Here is an 18,519-nt window from a genome sequence, read left to right as displayed (position 1 = left end):
AAAATGTACAGTAGTATATTTATAGCAAAAACAAAGGTTAAGTTAAAAAATTGGATTGAAAAAAGACAGGTTGTGCAAAAGAGTACATTATATGTTCGCCATAAGTTTAAGAAACAGCGGCATATAAGGAAGCGTAGAAACAACTTCCTGTCAAGAGTGGAGGCCTCAGGTAATCCCACTGGGTTTATGAAAACGACAGGGGGAACTACATTACCCACAATTCTATTGTACCGCATGTGACTTGCTCGTCACGTTACGGTCAAAACACTGAGGTCTCTCATTTCCAGCGGTGGCGGCATAAGGTAGGATACGAGCACTTTAGTCTTACACGAAACAGAGACGACTCTTTAATCCTTATTGTGAGTAACGCGGAGGTGTTTAAATGTGTGGACTTGTTGTCGAAAACGAGCTCTCTGTAGCTCGGTGTGCTGTTTGCTAGCTAGCTAATGTAGGCACAGTGGTGTATGGGTGTATTGATAAATGCTATTGTTACCTTAGTGAAAACAAAAGCCTGAATCTAGCTACGATAAAAGGTGGATTACTTGACCAGTGTCTCCTGTAGATACCTGTGTGTGTGTGTGTGTGTGTGTGTGTGTGTGTGTGTGTGTGTGTGTGTGTGTGTGTGAGTGAGTGAGTGAGTGAGTGAGTGAGTGAGTGAGAGACAGTGACTGTGTTGGAGATCTGGTGGACACAACATTAATAAATCACCTCCATGCTTTATTCCTGGCAGCTTTGCGTGTTCTCCTACACTTTCTGCCGTACGCTCATTAGCTACTTTATAAGAGATCCACTTGTAAAACGACTGTTCTCTAAAACGTATGTTTGTTCTTGAGCTCACTGATTTTGATTTTTTTTAAACATGGTGATTATAAGAATCATGTCATCTTCCTAAAATGAATAGTACCCCTTCACTGCCTTAAACTGGGTAATTTCTACATACAGTATATTATGGACTTCTAGGAATCAGTGAGCAGAAACCGTTTTACCAAACATGACTCGTGATTCAAACCACTTTTTTTTTTTTTTTTTACTTCCCCATCTAATGTACTCAGTATGTTATTTTGATACCACGCTTCTCCCAAATGTATCTAAATGCAGACAATATTTTATTACAGCTCAATCTCCAAATGACTTCACCATCAAACCATCACCGTTGAGAAACCTCAGCTGGCTCCTGACTGGACATAATTATTCATCTGCAGCTGGGTTATATCTCGTAGCTTCATTCAAATTTCCTCACCTGATTTTCTGAGGTGCTTAACGCTTCCCAGACTGAGCTGCACCTTGGTGACTCATGGCAATTAAAAATGATGTTGAGGACTGGGGTGGTGCTGGCAGCAGTGACTCTGGAGAAAGGGCGTGGCTCTTGCAGAGCCCCAGTGTGGATTCTGTTCGGCAACCTGAGTCTGAGAGGAGGAGCTCGGGGGTGTCATCAGTAGGCGCTGTTTTCATCGTGGTGAATGCAGCGCTGGGAGCGGGTCTACTCAATTTTCCTGCAGCCTTCAATATGGCAGGAGGTATAACTGCAGGATTCGTGCTTCAGATGGTGAGGAGATTATGCGCTTCTGCTACACCTCTTTTGTCTTGCATGAAGCATGTATGTCATGAAGTACAGTTAAATTAGGATTCAGTTATAATTTGCTCTGCTCAGTTTTTATGAACTACATGCATTGATCATCTATAATATTAAAACCACTGAGTGTTGAGATGAATGGATCCTGTTTTTGTCCTAAAAGGTCTTGGGACCTGGCATGGTCCTGGTCCTATGTTACTTTGAGACATACCACACACCTTAACATTGCTAGAGGCCACGCACATCATTGGATAGCAATGGAAGCATCCTATAGCAGAACAATGCATTCCATCATTCTTGAGAAAATGCTTGGAAACAGCTTTAGAAACACAACCAGTGTGTGACGTTTGGTCTCCAATCTCCTGACATCCCAGTCTGACAGAGCATCAGCGGGATGTGCCAGGAGAATGTGAACCACACAAGTCACACCCTTTAATCTACGAGATCCACTGGCAGTGTTAGAGTATCAGACACCAAGGGATGTCTCGTGTTCATTGCCCAGTCTCCAGACCAGTTTTGGAGGGTCAAGAAGGACCTCCAGAATATAACTCTGATGTTTAATGTTGTGGCTGATCAATGTATACCCTCATTACACTGAGGGTGAAACATTTTTTGGCACTAAGAGAAGCTGAAAGGGAAAAAAAAAGTTATTTTATGTCACTACCAACAGTTATTATTAGGTTAGCTGGAAAGGGAGTCAGACTGAATATAGCATGAGCTTGTTCATTCCCGGAATACAAGAACTGACAATCAGAGCACCTGCTTTCTCTGTATTCATGTGACCAGCATATTCATGTAGTGCTGCTTTGTGTTTCCTTGTGTTTCAGTTTATGCTGATCTTCATAATCACCGGGCTGGTGATCCTTGGATACTGCTCCCTGGTTTGTGTTGCCCCCAAACGTTCTTCACATTTCACTTGTTTTTCTTATGTTTTCTCTGCCATGTTCTGGACCTCGAACTCCGAACAGTTTTGTCTCTCTTTTGTCTTCTTCCTTCATTCGTAGTGAAACAAACTGCGCAGGCTTCTTAAGTAACAACTTCTTTATTCTGTGGTTGTAATCCTGATCATATGGATAGGTTTGGACTTTCACTTCCTCAGTAGCTCAGATTTGTGCTTGCGTCTCACACAACACTGGAATAAAAGAGTAAAGCTAAGACTGAGTCAGCTGAATTAAGTAAATTTTAAGTGATGCAACAATATCCGCTGAAGAAAATCATTTACATTCAGCTGTTGGATGGTTTCTGGCTATGTAAATGTGTGAGACTCCAACCTTAATTTTGCCAATAACTATGCAGACATCGGTAAATCAAGCTGTGGTAGCCAAGATAAAGTGTTTTTCTGTGTCTTTAACCTGCGTGCTTGCAGAATCCAAGATAGCCAATTAAGAGTGACTTGAATTACTCTAGTAAACAGCGATGCTCCTGCTGCTCGGTTGTTTGTGGAGTTATGTAGAAAAACCTGTTTTAAATGCCGCACACTGCAGGAGGAACCCATGTTCTCAGTGAGTGCATGGATACATCTGTTTCGGCTTGCGGGAAATATCACAGGCTTGTGTTGAAAAACCTAATTTGGACAGTTAACCTTTGTTTCAGTGGCGCTGAAACTCAACGGCTAATTTAAGTGTGACATTTTAATGATGATGATTTTAATGGTGGCAAATGAAAATTCAGGTAAATGCATACAGGCTACAGATGTGATTGCTAACCTTGTGAATTTAACTCGGGCAACTTTGTAAATTTTTTGTGTTAATTGAATAAAACCCAAATCACACAGGCCTAGAAACCGATTGCAGGCCATTTAGCAACCATTGGTTTCTAGGGGAACAAATGTGTATGTGTGTGTTTTTTGACTGGTTGGCGATTGCTGGAGGTTGCTTGTCGAAATTGGTTGTGAAGAGCTATATGGTGCTGACTCAAACACCTGTTTTTGGTTGCTTTGGTTACCATTTGGAGAGTAGTTGGTGAGCATTTGAAGTGGGCGACTGTGATAATCTGCAAACCAACCACAATAAGGTGTTTGGGTCACCACCCTCTGTGCTACAGATTTTACCTAGTGACTGTCTCCAACCACTCGCCAGCCAGTTGGGGAATATACATTTTTCCCTGGGAACCAAAGGTTGCCAGGTGCGGTCACTGACTGGTCTCTAGGTCTGTATGACTGGGGTCTAAGTGAGTGATAAACTTATTAAACATTAAGCATAAATGCGATGAACTGTCACAATTGTGAATGAAAAAACATGTACACCCTCAACAGTCAATAGATTGCATCACCTCCTCCAATATGGCAGGCAACTCTCGGATAATGAAGTCACATGAGAAACGTTAGTATCACTACCGTGTACCTACCTACTGTTTGATCAACGTGCTTTTTTTAAATTATCTGTCTTTTTTATTCAGGTCAGTAATGAAGCTACTTATCAGGAAGTTGTTCGAGCCACTTGCGGGAAAGTCACAGGAGTTGTATGTGAAGTAGCTATTGCCATCTACACATTTGGCACATGCATTGCTTTCTTCATTGTCATCGGAGACCAGCTCGATCGCTGTAAGTGTACTTTATCAGACTGGTTAGCTTTTTTTTTTTTTTTTTTTTTTTTTTTTTTTTCCGTCTCTAGAAAACCAAAACCCCTAAAACTGGAATGTAAAAGACAAAAGATGCACCTGAATTAAATTTAGCTGTTCATCTCTTCAAAACCATCTTTAAAAAAAAATTTCTGGCTACAGAGTCGTTATTGACCACAAGCCCTGTTTCCTGGGTTTGACTCTGTGTGACTTTGACCACTTCCATACATGAAATTAGATCCTTCACCTCAGATTTCATTTTAAAGGACAAGATCCAGCGCACGCTGCAGAGGCAGGGACAGGACAGGACTTCCAGGGAGCCATCAAAAATATTAATGACACTTAAAGTGGTCTGGGGTGGACAAGAGTATGATCTTTAAAAGGAAGATCAGCCAAATTTAAATCATATAAGGTTTTGTGAGATGTTCCGATCATCTCCTACATTTAAATGAAATTTCTGCTTTCCTTTTGCATTTAGCTGTGATGTATTAAATAGGGGAAGTCTTTCTGTCATAGAGCAGTATAAAAAAATAAAAAAAAGTCAGTGTCATCAATGATGAGTGCAAAGAACATCAGAGATGACACTACTCAGCTTTTTCGCTCAGTAAACGTGTCTCTCATGTGATTAACTCAACCCAGAGATGCTGACAGTGTTTAAAAGAATTCAACTCTGGCCTTTTGCTATTTAGAAATGAATGAAGTGTTTGTGACTTAGATTGTCTGCATTTCTTCATCCCTCCTGTGTGTACAGCTCTTTAGCTAATCTCCTGCTCTGTACCGTGTACCCTTCTCCAGCAAACAGCAGATTGTACTCTGGCTCTTTCTCTTTGGGGCCTTCTCAAGTGTTTTTGAAATCCTTGTTTTTTTGTTACAGTGATCGCTGCAGCGGGTCATAATGCAGAGGGTGAAGACGATCACTTCTGGTACACTAACCGCAAATTTACCATCTCTCTGACTGCGATACTGGTCATTCTTCCTCTCTCCATCCCCAAAGAGATTGGCTTCCAGAAGTATGCCAGGTACAGAACTTTGCCCCTGTTAACCTGCAGCTTATTTTCACCCTGAGAATTGATTTCTTGTTGTTGTTGTTGTTGTTGTTGTTATTATTATTTTTTAAATTTACACACTGATTATTTGAGTTGTTCGTTTTTTCTCTGGTAGTACTCTGAGTGTGATGGGAACCTGGTATGTTACCATAGTGGTCATCATTAAGTACTTCTGGCCGGACAAAGAGGTGACTCCGGGCTATGTTCCTACCAGGTGTGGACACATTTCACAACACTTTCTAAACATCTGCATCCTCCTCATCTGGCTTTGTTTGAGTTGCTAAATCATTGTGTTTGTTACAGTTCTGCTTCCTGGACTGCAGTTTTTAATGCAATGCCCACCATATGCTTTGGCTTCCAGGTATCTCCTCATTTGGTATCATTTGATGAGATTTTAAGCTATGTGCCTTTATGATTAGACTTTAATATTAATAAACTGTATCTCCTGCCTTCTCCGTCCTGATCTCCGGTCACAGTGCCATGTCAGCTCCGTGCCAGTGTTCAACAGCATGAGGAGGAAAGAGATCAGACCCTGGGGGCTTGTTGTGACCTTCAGCATGTTAATCTGCCTTTTTGTTTACACTGGAACAGGTATTGTACATATATATTGAATAACATGCATCTTTATAATTGACTTTTAAATACATTTGAGAAACTACATGTAAAAGGTACTTGAAGGTATTTTTTATAGCATGGAAATATATTCCAGAAATGTAGTCAGCCTGCAGGTTTGCTTTTTTTTTTACAGTGAAGCGATCCTTGGTGTGATTTTTGATTTGTTCAGGTGTCTGCGGCTTCCTGACATTTGGCTCCAACGTCAGTCAGGATGTGTTGATGTCGTACCCCCCCGATGATATCGCCGTAGCCATTGCGAGAGCTTTCATCATCGTCTGTGTGGTCACCTCCTACCCTATTTTACACTTCTGTGGCAGGTAAGACACAGCAAAGCTAAAACGTGTGATACTAATGATGAAGCTGTAGTTGATATCTGGATATATTAATGGGTCAAGACAATACAGCAGAAAACCATATACAGTGTAAAGCTACAGTGGACTAAAGGTTTCCTCAGCAGAGAATAGAGTAATACTCACTGTGTCTGTCTGTTTCTGTTGTAATCTGAGCGTCTCAGTTTTTCTTGTGGCTGCTTCAGCTGCACATGCGTCTGAGTGCATATTGTTTCCTCCATTTCTAACTGTATTTCCTCCCCTACATCTTGAGAAAAGCTTAAAGTGAGATGGCATAATCAAAATAAAGTATTTTATTTGTATTCCTGTGTAAAAATAAAAGCAAAGAACACTCTTTGGATAAGCAGCAGCTAAGTGGTGCTGATTGAAGGCAGCTGATTAATCGAGTCTAATCAAGCGTGATCACCTCTATAAAGGCAGAAGCTTTAGAGGTGGAGAGTGTGTCAAAACATGCCATAATCTTCCCAGGAGTGGACGTCCCAGTAAGTTGACCCTGAGACTAGACCCCCAATACTTGGAGAAACTGCAGAAACCCCCAAAGCTACATCTCAAACTCTATAGGGCTCAATGAGCATGTTAAATATTAAAGTTAATGACAGCACGATTTACTAGAGGAGAGCCTCTTCTCTCTAAAAAGAACATCATCATCATTTATTTATTTATTTATTTATAGCACTTTAAAAACACACCTGGTAGACCAAAGTGCTGTACAATACTAATATGCACATAGTAATAAAACCAGACATAGCAATTAAAAAAATAAATTAAAAAAAATCAGTTACACACAGAGTTAAAAGCCAGGGAATAAAAATAGGTTTTTAATAAAGACTTAAAAACTGGCACTGATGTAGCCTGTCTAATATGGAGAGGAAGGTTATTCCAAAGCATCAGCGCAGCAACAGCGAACGCTCTGTCTCCTCTAAGTTTCAGCCGTGACTTTGGGACCGAAAGCAGCAGCTGCTCAACTGACCGAAAGGAACGAGTGGGGACGTGGGGCTTCAACAAGTCAGACAAATAAACAGGTGCCAGACCATTTCGAGATTTAAAAACCAATAAAAGGACTTGAATTCAATTGGAAGCCAGTGTAAAGAGGCCAAAATTGGAGTGATGCGATCAAATTTTCTTCTGCCAGTTAAAAATCGTGCCGCAGCATTTTGCACTAAAATGAAGAAAGGGCTTAACCTTTGATAAACATCTGAGGTGATAAAATGCTGATTTTTACCAGTTTAAGTTTACAAAGTTGCAAATGTAAGGAAAAAAATCCTGATGTAAAACCATAAACATTCCTATTTTATGTGCCCAGGGTGAGTCTTTACTGCTAATTTGCTGCTCTCTCTCTCTTCAAGTGTGTATTTGTCAAACTAGACACACATACGGGTTGAAACACACTAGAGATAATAGCAGCAAAGTGGCAGAAGTGATGATGATTATGGGTTCAACATCTGTTGGCTTACTGTAGCATTTTATTGCATCATCCAGTGTATTTTACCATGTGAGCATTTCTTCTTCTTTTCTTTTTTTTTCTTTTTTTTTTTTTTTTTGCTCTGCTGTTTCCTTTACTTTATTTCTTTCCTTTATTTATTACCTTATCCATTTCCTTTAGTGGTTGCATTTCAAGTGTCTAAAATATATAAGCTGATTTTTATTTATTTTTTTGGTAAGGCTGTCAGTTCTTACTAGTGAAAAACTTATGGAGCGATATCTTTGAGATTTCTCACTGCAGCCTGTTACTGGCATCAGATAATTTACATCTTTTCTTTTTTGGCCTTTTTTGTTTCCTGTGATTTTTTTTTTTTTTTTTTTTTTTTTTTTTTTTTCATGCACTGAGATGCATTCAAATTATTGCCAGCAGAAGAAACTGACCATATTTATGTATTTGTTGTTGGCTAAATATAATCTGTCCTCATTAAATAATGTTTATTAGTGATGCTAGGGTTACTAAATTTTCCAATATTTAGAAATTGAAAAGGAGCACTGATGTGGGATTTGTTTCAGGTGGTACCCCGTGTGTAGTTTTTAAAATCTGTATCAGATGATTTAAAAATACACCCCAAAAAAAAGTCAAAGGGATTGGTGGTATGTCCTCGGTGTGTTTGTGTGTACTAAAGTCCTTATTTAGTTTTTATGGATCTTTTCTTCTCAGTACTCTGCTGTGGTCATGTGTTGTTTTAGGGCAGTTATAGAGGGACTTTGGCTGCGTTTCCAAGGTGAACAGGTAGAGGTGTGTGTACGTCGTGAGAGGAGGAGGAGGATCCTGCAGACGCTGGTGTGGTTTATCATCACCCTCGTCCTCGCCCTCTTCATCCCAGATATTGGTCGAGTGATCTCTCTGATCGGAGGACTGGCAGCCTGCTTCATCTTTGTCTTCCCAGGTACACTGCACGCCATCTGCTCTGTTCGGGTTTTCTGTGCAGCTTTTATTGACGCGCTGTAAAGCCAACCCAGTGTTTCTTTAAATTTACAGGTTTGTGTTTGATGCAAGCCAAACTCTCAGAGACTGACGTCCGATCTGCAAGGTGAGGCTCTGCTGCAAACCTGCAAATTCACGGTTCGGTTCGATATTTTTTCGATACAAAAAAAAATGTTCATGCCTTTTTAATTTGTCATTTATTAAAATTATAAATATATATTTTAACACAAAAGTACAGTTTTTAAATTTAACCCTAACCCTTGTGCGTGTTGTTTTTTAGCTCGTCATATTGCAGCCACAGAAATTCTTTTGTCCATGAAACCATAAAGCTGCACTTTCTTTTTGCCTTATAGTCTGATTTGTCATAACTTCTCCGTTTTGTGGTAAGCTTTTCTTTGGCTGTCACTTCTTCACCCTGACCTGTCTTATTTGGCTCAGCAGAACTAAAATATATATCTGTCTGTGAAGGTTCTCAATCATCCAGGTCATCGTAGTGAAATATATATCCTGCCGCACTCACATAAGCTCAGCGATTCTCTGCGCGATCAACCTCTCACATGTTTAAGCTGCGGGAGATTTCACTTGTCATGTTTGCATAGTAAGCTAACAATTAATAAGACGATATCAGAGGAATTGGTGCACAAATTATCATCACTCACAGATCAGTGCTGTCGCTCTCTATACACAGTTCGCGCGATTGCAAAGTGAAAGCAAAAAAACAAGCGCAAATTCAAACACGATTTCAATATGTCACATATTGACAGTGGCTCACCCAATGACATAATTACCCAGCTACATTTCTGAAAGAATGCAAAAGCATTGGCATATATTTTTCCTTCCTACAATAGCCCGACAGGCAGGGGAGAGATAGCCCCGGGACATCGGGCTAGCGATATTGCGAGCCCTGTATCTGATTGAGGAATCACTCATCTTTGGAAAAGAGAGTTTATTACAGAGAAATGTCTCTTTCCAAAATAAAAGCTATACTATCCGCTTCTTCTGGGCTATATTCTCAGCAGCATATTAAACATATCAGGTCTCCATAAGGAAAATCCTGTGCTAACAGCTGTCTAAATGACTCGGCTAAAGTTTGTAGCATGCATGCTTGTTGTTTTTGTCTTTGCACTAGGATGATGTCGGTGTAAATGTGCAGTCATATTCGTTGTGTTCCCACTAGTGCTTTCAGGTTTGATTGATTGATTGATTGATTGATTGATTGAATCTTTATTTTGAACATGTTGAAAAAGTATAAAAAAAAAAAAATAGAATTAAAAGAGACAAATGAACAAAGCAAACAAAAGGAAAACGAGCAACCACAACTCCAAATAACGTCCATGTTCAAAAAGGAGCAGATATATATATATATAGATATAGATATAGATATAGATATATATAGAGATAGATATAGAGATATAGATATAGATAGATATAGAGATAGATATATATATAGAGAGATATATAGATAGATATAGAGATATAGATATAGATAGATATAGAGATATAGATATAGATAGATATAGAGATATCTATATCTATCTATATATATATATATATATATATATATATCTATATATATATATATAGATATAAAATATTTTTTTTTATTTTATTTTATTTTATTTTATTTTTTTCAATCATGCAGTGGTTATTTTGCATGACACTCTTTTCTTATCAGCTGACTACACATTCAAAACCTCAAAAGGCCCTCTGCATGTGAGGCTGTCATTGAGCTTGTGGGCATATTTGCACACTTTTTAAAACTGCATTAATTCTGGATGCTACATTATAGTTACCCTTCACAATTACATGACTACAACAGATTACATACAGCATACCTTGATCTTAAGTAGGCCAGACCAGTGAAGCTCCCGTTTTTGCCGTTGTAAAAAAGTTTAACTACGCGTTTAATCCCAGATGTCAGATGACAGAAAAGCGTCAGCACAACTGTTTGGGTGTAAATGTTTAACATTGCAGAGGATGTTCTGAGAGCTTGTTGATCAGACTAAGGTTTTTGTTAATTTACAGAAAATGGGCACTTTTTTATTAATTAGTTTATTAATTACTGTGGAACTGAAATTTATAGAGTAAATATTGAAAAAAATAACTATTCTATAACTTCTTTGTTTATCTATTAATTTAGTGCGGTATGAATGGCCATGGGAGACGTCTTTATTAGTAGCAAAAGCTGTAAAACTGGATAAGCCCGTCTTTATGCCACTGAGATTCTGCATCTGTTTGATCTGTGACGAATCAAAGTTGAAGAAAAACTTTCCAGTTGAACACTTTTTAAAGTTTCTTTAATCTTTTGACATTGGAGCCACATGATTCACTGTCATTATTGCAAAAAAAGTTATCCATGCTCAGACTGATGTATTTCCTCTCTCTCACAGCTGGCACGGGCTGGTGATCTTCAGTGTCGCCATGGTTACACTTGGAGCGTTCATATTTGGCCTCACCACGACAAACTCCATCTACCAGGACGTCGTCAACTGAAGGGAATAATTTTCACGAGCCAGTGCTGCTCTCAGGCCTCTGGATGATACAAAGCGTCTCATGACCAAAGAAAAAAAACAACAACAAAGACAAACATCACCTGCTCCGTACTGACATGAAGGTCTAGAGAGTTTCGTTCAATTGGGGACTCACCCCGTCATGCTGAGGGAATTCAGACGCTTCTAACAGCATGTTTCATGTGTTTTACTGTGTCATTATTTCCAGAGGGGACACGCACTCCTTACTCCCCTCTGTGGATGTAACAATGACACGTTCCTGTTTACAAGAGCCGAAGGACTTAATCAGATTGATTTTAACAGAAGAATTGTACCACTTTGTGTAATTTAATTAGCATGTCATAATGTAATTCATGTTCAGTACTAATTATGTCGCTGCTAATAGTTTGTCTACTCATCAGTGTAAAAAAAAAACAAACTGGATTAAGTGATACGTTACCACAGTAGGACAAAGCATATTAAATGTATGTAAAGGCGTAGACTGGCATTAATGCAGAGCCAGGGCAGTTTGATTATGAGGTTTTCAATTATAGGGACAAAACAACCAAACATACTACACTTTAAAACTGATTTAAAAATGAGTTACTTTTTTTTTTTGTTTATTGGTTTGTGTAATTTATTGTGTTACAGTACAAGGTAGTTTGACAACTGAATTTTAGATTAGATTGGACTAGATTAGATTATTTGTACAAATGAGCAAAAGCCTACAACGATATGCTCATTGAAGCCAGTGTGTAAAACAGGGTGAAAAGGGCAGCTCGGTATCTGCACAAATGAGCACCACCTCCACAGGTTTGTAAAGTGAGGGAAGGATGTAACCTACAAAGCATTCACTTTGCACTTTATTTACACGAAAGGGTTTTAAGACACGACAGGAAGGAAACTGAGCAAACTGCACATGTGACATTTTAAGTTAAAGAAATAATTTTAGTTTTTGTTTGCCTCAAACCAAAGTGGGAGCTTTTTTTTTTCTTCTTCAAATATCCCAACACTAAAGATATACAGAGCACAGATCACTGACATGGTTAAACTACATGACTTTACCCCTCATCTTTGTACCAACTGTAACTTTAATAACCATTTTTGCAGTACATGTTTTTTTTTTGTTTTTTTTTTTGTGACTCTGATTTCATGTTTATGTAGTTATATTTTTCCTGTTTAATGAAACCCAGCAAGTACTTTTGTGAACACAACTGACAAAACAGAAAAAAGGGACTGTCAGAAACACGGGTATGCTACATGAGACTGCTGGACGGACATTTATCATAGTTGTGAAGAAAAACTACAAAATCAAAATTTCTTAAAATACTAAGTGCTGGGATACTTTTTTTTTCTTTCTAGACAATCATTGTTATGATCATTTTTTTTATGGTTTGGTGCTTTAACTTGTGTGTCAAACTTAATTTATCGATGATCAGCTGCATTAACGCCACTGATTAACAAAGCATTTGCTAATCACAATCATGTCCCTGTTGTCTCATAAAAGTGATTTGAAAATATGTTAATGGGAAGATTTGGTAGAAATATTTTAGTGAACATTCAATGCTACTTCAATAAATGAAGTGTAGTTAAAGCATGTGAATAAATGTAGACTGCTCAAATCTCATGAGTTGAACAAAAAATTTAATAAAAGACATTGAATTCACTTCATCGACTTACAGTTTTTGATCGGAGTTAAGACATCAGACAACACGTTTAAAAAAAAATCCTTTTACATTGTTCTTTTAACACGTCAACCATAAGGACGAAAAAAACATTTACATAAGTGCCACAGACAGTACTTTATATACTTTTATTAAAGTTCAGCATCAAATATCTGGACTCAGATCTGTCTGAGTCAATGAGAAGAAGCTTTGCAGAAACCACAGGATGCAGATGGTTCTTTTATACACAAGTAGCTCCTGAATTTCCTGACAAAAATGGTAAAAATACACACATACCAGCAGCTTTGGAGAGGGTTTGTGACCAAATCAGTTAATTTCAATCTAAACGAACACAAATTTCACCCATAAAAACTGAGATTGAGGGAAAAACAGTTATAACCATTTAACAACTATGGGTTATTCATTTCTTTGTTAATTTGATTAATTAAACTTTTGGGCACGCCCCCACCCCACAAAAAAAACAAAACAAAAACAAAGAAAGTGTTCTCCATTTGTTCTGTCAAGAGCCAGACACAGCTGACAGCCTTGACCTATTAAAAGTGGAGGTAACTGAAAATGAACAAGTGCAGTACCAAAGAGTCATTTTTACATCCCAAATTTATTTCCCTGAGAACAACAATAACAAATAAAGAAAAAGTACATTCTCCGACTCAGTAAGGGGAATTTGTTATGAAAGACTGAAACATGTGGAGAGCTGGACCCGGAGCCCACTGAGGAACCATGTGACCTGCACCCTGAAACAGATCAAAGCAGTATTTTGAGTAACTGCGACATCTTCACATAAAACAAACCGACAATGCAAAAGCATTAATGCTTACCTTAACAGTCAGAAAAGTGATGTTTCCAAACATCTGATAAAAGCCAGCAATTTGGTCCTCATGAATCCAGGTTTGGTATTTAGTAGTTGCCTAAGAACATTTTAGTACAAGTAGTGCCTGTCATTGGTGTGAAAAAGTATAATTTATGAATGTAGAATTAAAGCTACCTTCAAGCCGAGATCCTCCACGAACCACTGGTCGCCCAGAAAGTTGCAGGCCATGTCGGTGTCTCCGTTATAGACGAGCGCACGGAGGCCCAGAGAGAGCAGCTTCAGGTACACGTCCTTCATTGTTGCATACAGCACTTTGTACTGCGCTCCAACTTTATCACTGCAACAAATACATACTTATCACGGAAATCACACCATGCTAATTACAATCATACTCTGCATTTAGTCATTAGTTATTCATTTGTGCTTTTTTTGTCCTGTCTACCTCCCCTCACCCCCATTGGTAGTGTCAGCTGGCCGCCCCTCCCCGAGCCTTCTTCTGCTGGAGGTTTCTTCCTGTTAAAAGGGAGTTTTTTCTTCCCACTGTCACCAAGTCCTTGCTAACAGGGGGTTGTCTCATTGTTTGGGTTTTTCTATTATTTTAGGGTCTTTACCTTACAAAAGAAAGTACAACAACAGGAGGCTGTTGCCTGATTTGGTGCTATATAAATATAACTGATCTGAAGTGAACTGAACTAAGATAATGCTTTAAATGCGAGGGCCCTGGAAAGTTATACTGCCTTTGAGAAAGGTGTAGATTTCTTAAAAAGTGAAACTTAATCTTCATTTCGCCTTCCATCAACACCACCGTCCACACCAGGATTTATTTGAACTTGCTGTTATTGGCAGAAATGCTGATATATGTGAGGATGTATACATATAGAAGCCTCAGTGTCTGAGTTTATTATTATTATTATTATTATTATTATGATGATGATGAGGAACAGCCCACCATTAGAGAGCCACAGTCATGTGTTTACACACTTTCTGGAAATCCAATAAACTTCACTTCTCAAATATCACTGTGTGTGTCTCCTATATGATATATTTAACTGACATTTTTTATTGTAACAACCAACGATTTATACAGGAAAATGATGACTATTAACAAGGTTGCACAAACTTTCGCATCCCACTGTATTCAGTAAAACTGCAACAAAGAGGACTTGAGGTGCACACATAACATTATTTATCACCAATTTTGGAATAACCAGAAGATTTTGCCGTACCTGCAGATATCCCAAGGAGGCAGGATAGCTGGAATGTGCAACGCTTTCCTCACGTCACCTCTGTTCAGCCAGTTCATCTGGGCTGTGCTGTTGATGCAGGGTGGGACTTCACCCAGAGTGGTGGAGGAACTTCTCTGTGCTGAAAACTTCAATAAACACTATCATTAAAACCCAGGACAAGTGAAGGACAGACATGGAGTGCACGAAAACTTGTTTTTGGAGGGTTACCTTGTGTGTATGTGGGTGATTCCTGTAGTTCCTAAACAGAAGACTCATGGTCCTCTCATAGACTCTACTGGATCTTCTCTGACCTTCACAATCCAAGTAAAGGGCGTACTCATTAAGTCCACTATTATAGACGAGACCAAAGGCCACGTTTACCTGTAAAGGAGACAAAGTAGTATATGTCTGAAAGACTTAAGTCAACATGAGAAATCCCCAGTTGATTAAGGCAACAGTGAACACGTTACCAGTACTGTGCATGTCTCAGAACTGGAGTTGTAGAAATTGCAGGTCCCATCCTTACAGCAATTTATGTTCAGGTCACGCCACAAACTGCACAAGAAACAGCTCTGCATCAGCTCTGTGCAAATGATCTCTTAACTTGAAGGCAGATTACTTCTGTCATATTTTTATATGAAGAATGATATTAAAATGTAAAAATGATATGCTTCCCAGCTCCTGACTTTAATAGGAAAAACAATCTAAGTGATCAGATATTTTTTTATGTAGCAACTCAAGAGAATTCATCTCGTGTGTAATGGAGCATGCAAACAATAAACACCATTTCTTTTTAAAGCCATTCCTTCATAATAAAACAAGAAGCCTTGGCAAAACTTACTCTTCTCCAAAGAGGCCGTGGTAGTAACCAAAGTAGATCAATGACTGGTCATTGAGATTAAAGCTGCTGAGGCCGTTTCCCACTGCAAAGCCCTGGAAACAAGAAAATGCATCATTTTAAACCACATCAGTGGGCACAATATAGAGGAACAACTTCTCCTTCATCATGAAACTACATTAGGACATGAGGCAGATGAAGTGTCTCACTTTAAAGTTTATTTTGGCTTTTCCCGTGGCCACAAGGAGGCTGAGTGTTGGCGCATAAATTCCACCGTAGCTCTCCCCGAAGATGAAGAACTTGTTCTGACTGAAGTTTGGGAACTTGGAGAAGAAATTCTGCAGGGCTTTGTAATTATCTTGGGCAACCTATGATAAACATTTCACATGTTTTTACATTTCACAATCACTTTTTCTTCCTTTGTAAAAATCTGCATTGGTTATTTAACACACTGAACTCACCTGGTCATCATCAGTTGCATATTTCTCATCATCAGAGTAGGAATATCCCACACCTACAGGAGACTCGACATACAGCACATTGGCAATCTTGTTCCAGCTGAATTTGTTCTCGTACAGCGTAGCCCCATCATCATTTACCTGAAAATCAGAGTCAAGACTTTTCTATTGAAATCCACTTTACTCAGTGCACGAGTGTAGTTATGCACACAGTGAGCAAACTCACATGAAATGGTCCATTCTCTGAGAGGAACCCATCCAGCGAGCTGCAGCCAGGGCCTCCGTTCAACCAGAGCACCAGAGGGTCTTTGACTGGGTCCCTCTGAGAAGTTACAAACCTGCAGGAAATCAGGACACAAGCTATCACAAACTCAAAGTTACTCTTTCCAACTAACTAGATAATCTCTTGTGAATAGTGAAAGCAGATCTGCAGGCAAGAACGAGTGTAATAAGGACCAATTGCTCCAATGCACTGTAACCTCAGAGCCAATACAATAATTGAGCTCAGAAAACCTTTGACACCACTCACACACCAGATAAGACCCAAGCTAGAACCACAAGGACAGTTTTGTTTATCTGCATCAAAACCCGTGATCTAAAGCTTTCCTTGAAGTTCCTCAGTGATTTGGTGTTTAAGTTCAAGAAACCTGCTCAACTGGTTTGTCTTTCTGATTCAGGATAACACAGGGTGCTGCTGCAAACATGAAGTCATGTTTACCAGGCTTACATGAACTACGCAAGGAAACGCATCATGTGGACAAAAGCAATAGAAGCATTTAGGTGTACCGCTTAGTTATTGAATCCAATAATGTAATGGGATTGTTTTATGGATTGTTGCGGGGCTCTTTAGTTCCAGTGAAGGAAAATTGTAATGCTTCAGCATTCCAAGACATTTTAGACAACTTTGTAGGCACAGTTTGGTGAAGGCCCTTTTCTGTTCCGGGATGGACCAAAGTCCATAAAGGTAAGGCCTGCACAGAGCCCCGACCTCAACCCCACAGAGCACCTTAGGGATGAACTAGAACTGAGACAGTGAGCCAGGTCATCTCCTCCGACAACAGTGTCTGACCTTACAAAAGCTCTTCTAGATGAATGGGCAAAAATTCCCCACAGACACACTCCAAAATCCTGCAGGAAGACTGAAAGCTGTAACATACCTGGGAAAATATATATATAGGTTTATTATGTAGGTGGCCCAGTACTTTTGTCCATATACACTCAGGGGTAATTAATAGACTCTGTGTTAGTGGGAAGAACGTGAAGGATGTACTTAGTTGTAATTAATATTATTATAAAAGCTGATTATGAGCCGATTCTTTTCCTTTTTTTTTTTTAAACATTCGGGCTCTAAACTGAAAATTTAATCCGGCTCCCGTTGCAGATAATTAGTATAAGAGGTAAAAGCTCACAGAAACCACCGCGGTGTGGGCAACCTGTCATGCTCTGACGACGTTTCTGGCGCATTTACCACCGGTTCTTACCAGTAATGGAGAAACTTTCCAGGCCGTGCCTGCAGGTATCCTGACCACTGTCGGTAGTTCGGTTTGAACGTCATTCCGGGCAAGTGCGTCACTTCGTCCGGATTGTACTCAGCCCGCGAGCCGAGCGGAAACACGGCCAGCAAACACAGCAGCAGGCCTCCACCGAGCATGGCTGAAGCCCGGGTCACGTCTCAAACACAAAACGAACCCCGAAAATAAATCCCTGCGCTCGGCGAGGAAAGAGGAAGAAGAAGCGTTCACTTCAACTTCCTCGATTACAGCTCCGCGTGAAACTGAACGTCATATGACCGGCGGGGTGGGTCACATGACTCACATGGCGCTGTCGAACACAAATATTGAAGTTTAGAAACAGGTATGAAGAATTTAAATGTCAGTTGTTGGTTGTTGGTTTTTTTTACGTTTTTAGTTTCGTTTTCAGTTTTACTCTTTATTGTTGAAAAACTAAACTAACTTTTAGTTTTTAGTACTTTTACTGCTAGCTTTTTCTTTGTTATTTTTTTTGTAAAAAAAAGGACATTCTTTATTTTTCAGAGTAGTTATAATAATAAAAATTTAGCTTTTTGAATGCAGTAGACATCCCGAATACGCCTAAGTATGACAAATCTGACAAGGGCTGAAACGATTCCTTGTTACCTTAATTTTGTTATATTTACTTTTAGTAGCATTGTTATAAAATATAATCCAAGTGCCTATTTGCTAAGTACATATTAAAGTGTAATATTAAAGGCCAGCTTTGAGGGTTTATACACTGTGTTTTAGGTCATGAGACTGCTTGGCGACATGAAATTGTGATAAACAGGATCTTTAGTGCAGACTTTCCAGAGAGTCTCGCTCATGTTTGTGCTGATAGATGATAACAACAGGAGACGACCTTCGGGCCGTGAGTGCCCGACGTGGGGAGCGGGGGTGTAGAGTATATTACACTCATCCTGTTGGTAATGCATTAGATTTTGCAGG

General features: G+C 39.2%; 3 protein-coding genes across 4 annotated transcripts in view; 1 reads left to right on the top strand and 2 right to left on the bottom strand.

Annotated features, from left to right (window-relative positions):
• Positions 1–18,519, bottom strand: part of gfod2 (glucose-fructose oxidoreductase domain containing 2) — a 317,249-nt gene that overhangs the window by 113,336 nt on the left and 185,394 nt on the right. The window lies entirely within an intron of this gene.
• Positions 171–12,708, top strand: slc38a7 (solute carrier family 38 member 7). Of its 2 annotated transcripts, none has more exons than XM_082536377.1 (12): positions 171–302; positions 1,116–1,546; positions 2,401–2,454; positions 3,971–4,115; positions 5,007–5,151; positions 5,294–5,392; positions 5,482–5,539; positions 5,655–5,769; positions 5,963–6,110; positions 8,316–8,515; positions 8,608–8,659; positions 10,944–12,708. In XM_082536377.1, exons 2-12 carry the CDS (start codon positions 1,295–1,297, stop codon positions 11,044–11,046), a joined length of 1,371 nt encoding a protein of 456 aa, XP_082392503.1. In that variant the 5' UTR covers positions 171–302; positions 1,116–1,294; the 3' UTR covers positions 11,047–12,708. The 2 variants fall into 2 exon arrangements, with proteins under 2 accessions (XP_082392503.1, XP_082392504.1); XM_082536378.1 differs by having other exon boundaries at positions 290–359.
• Positions 12,667–17,894, bottom strand: LOC309708383 (lysosomal protective protein). The gene is made up of 11 exons (XM_082536363.1): positions 17,542–17,894; positions 16,287–16,398; positions 16,064–16,201; positions 15,812–15,970; positions 15,606–15,697; positions 15,235–15,319; positions 14,993–15,145; positions 14,765–14,910; positions 13,713–13,875; positions 13,546–13,635; positions 12,667–13,461 (listed from the first exon to the last, which is right to left on the bottom strand). Exons 1-11 carry the CDS (start codon positions 17,709–17,711, stop codon positions 13,378–13,380), a joined length of 1,392 nt encoding a protein of 463 aa, XP_082392489.1. The 5' UTR covers positions 17,712–17,894; the 3' UTR covers positions 12,667–13,377.

Source organism: Aulonocara stuartgranti, assembly GCF_965226115.1.
Source record: "Aulonocara stuartgranti genome assembly, chromosome: 1".
Classification (NCBI taxonomy): Eukaryota; Metazoa; Chordata; class Actinopteri; order Cichliformes; family Cichlidae; genus Aulonocara; species Aulonocara stuartgranti.
Note: the sequence above shows the minus strand (reverse complement) of the source record. Positions and strands in the feature narration are given on the sequence as shown.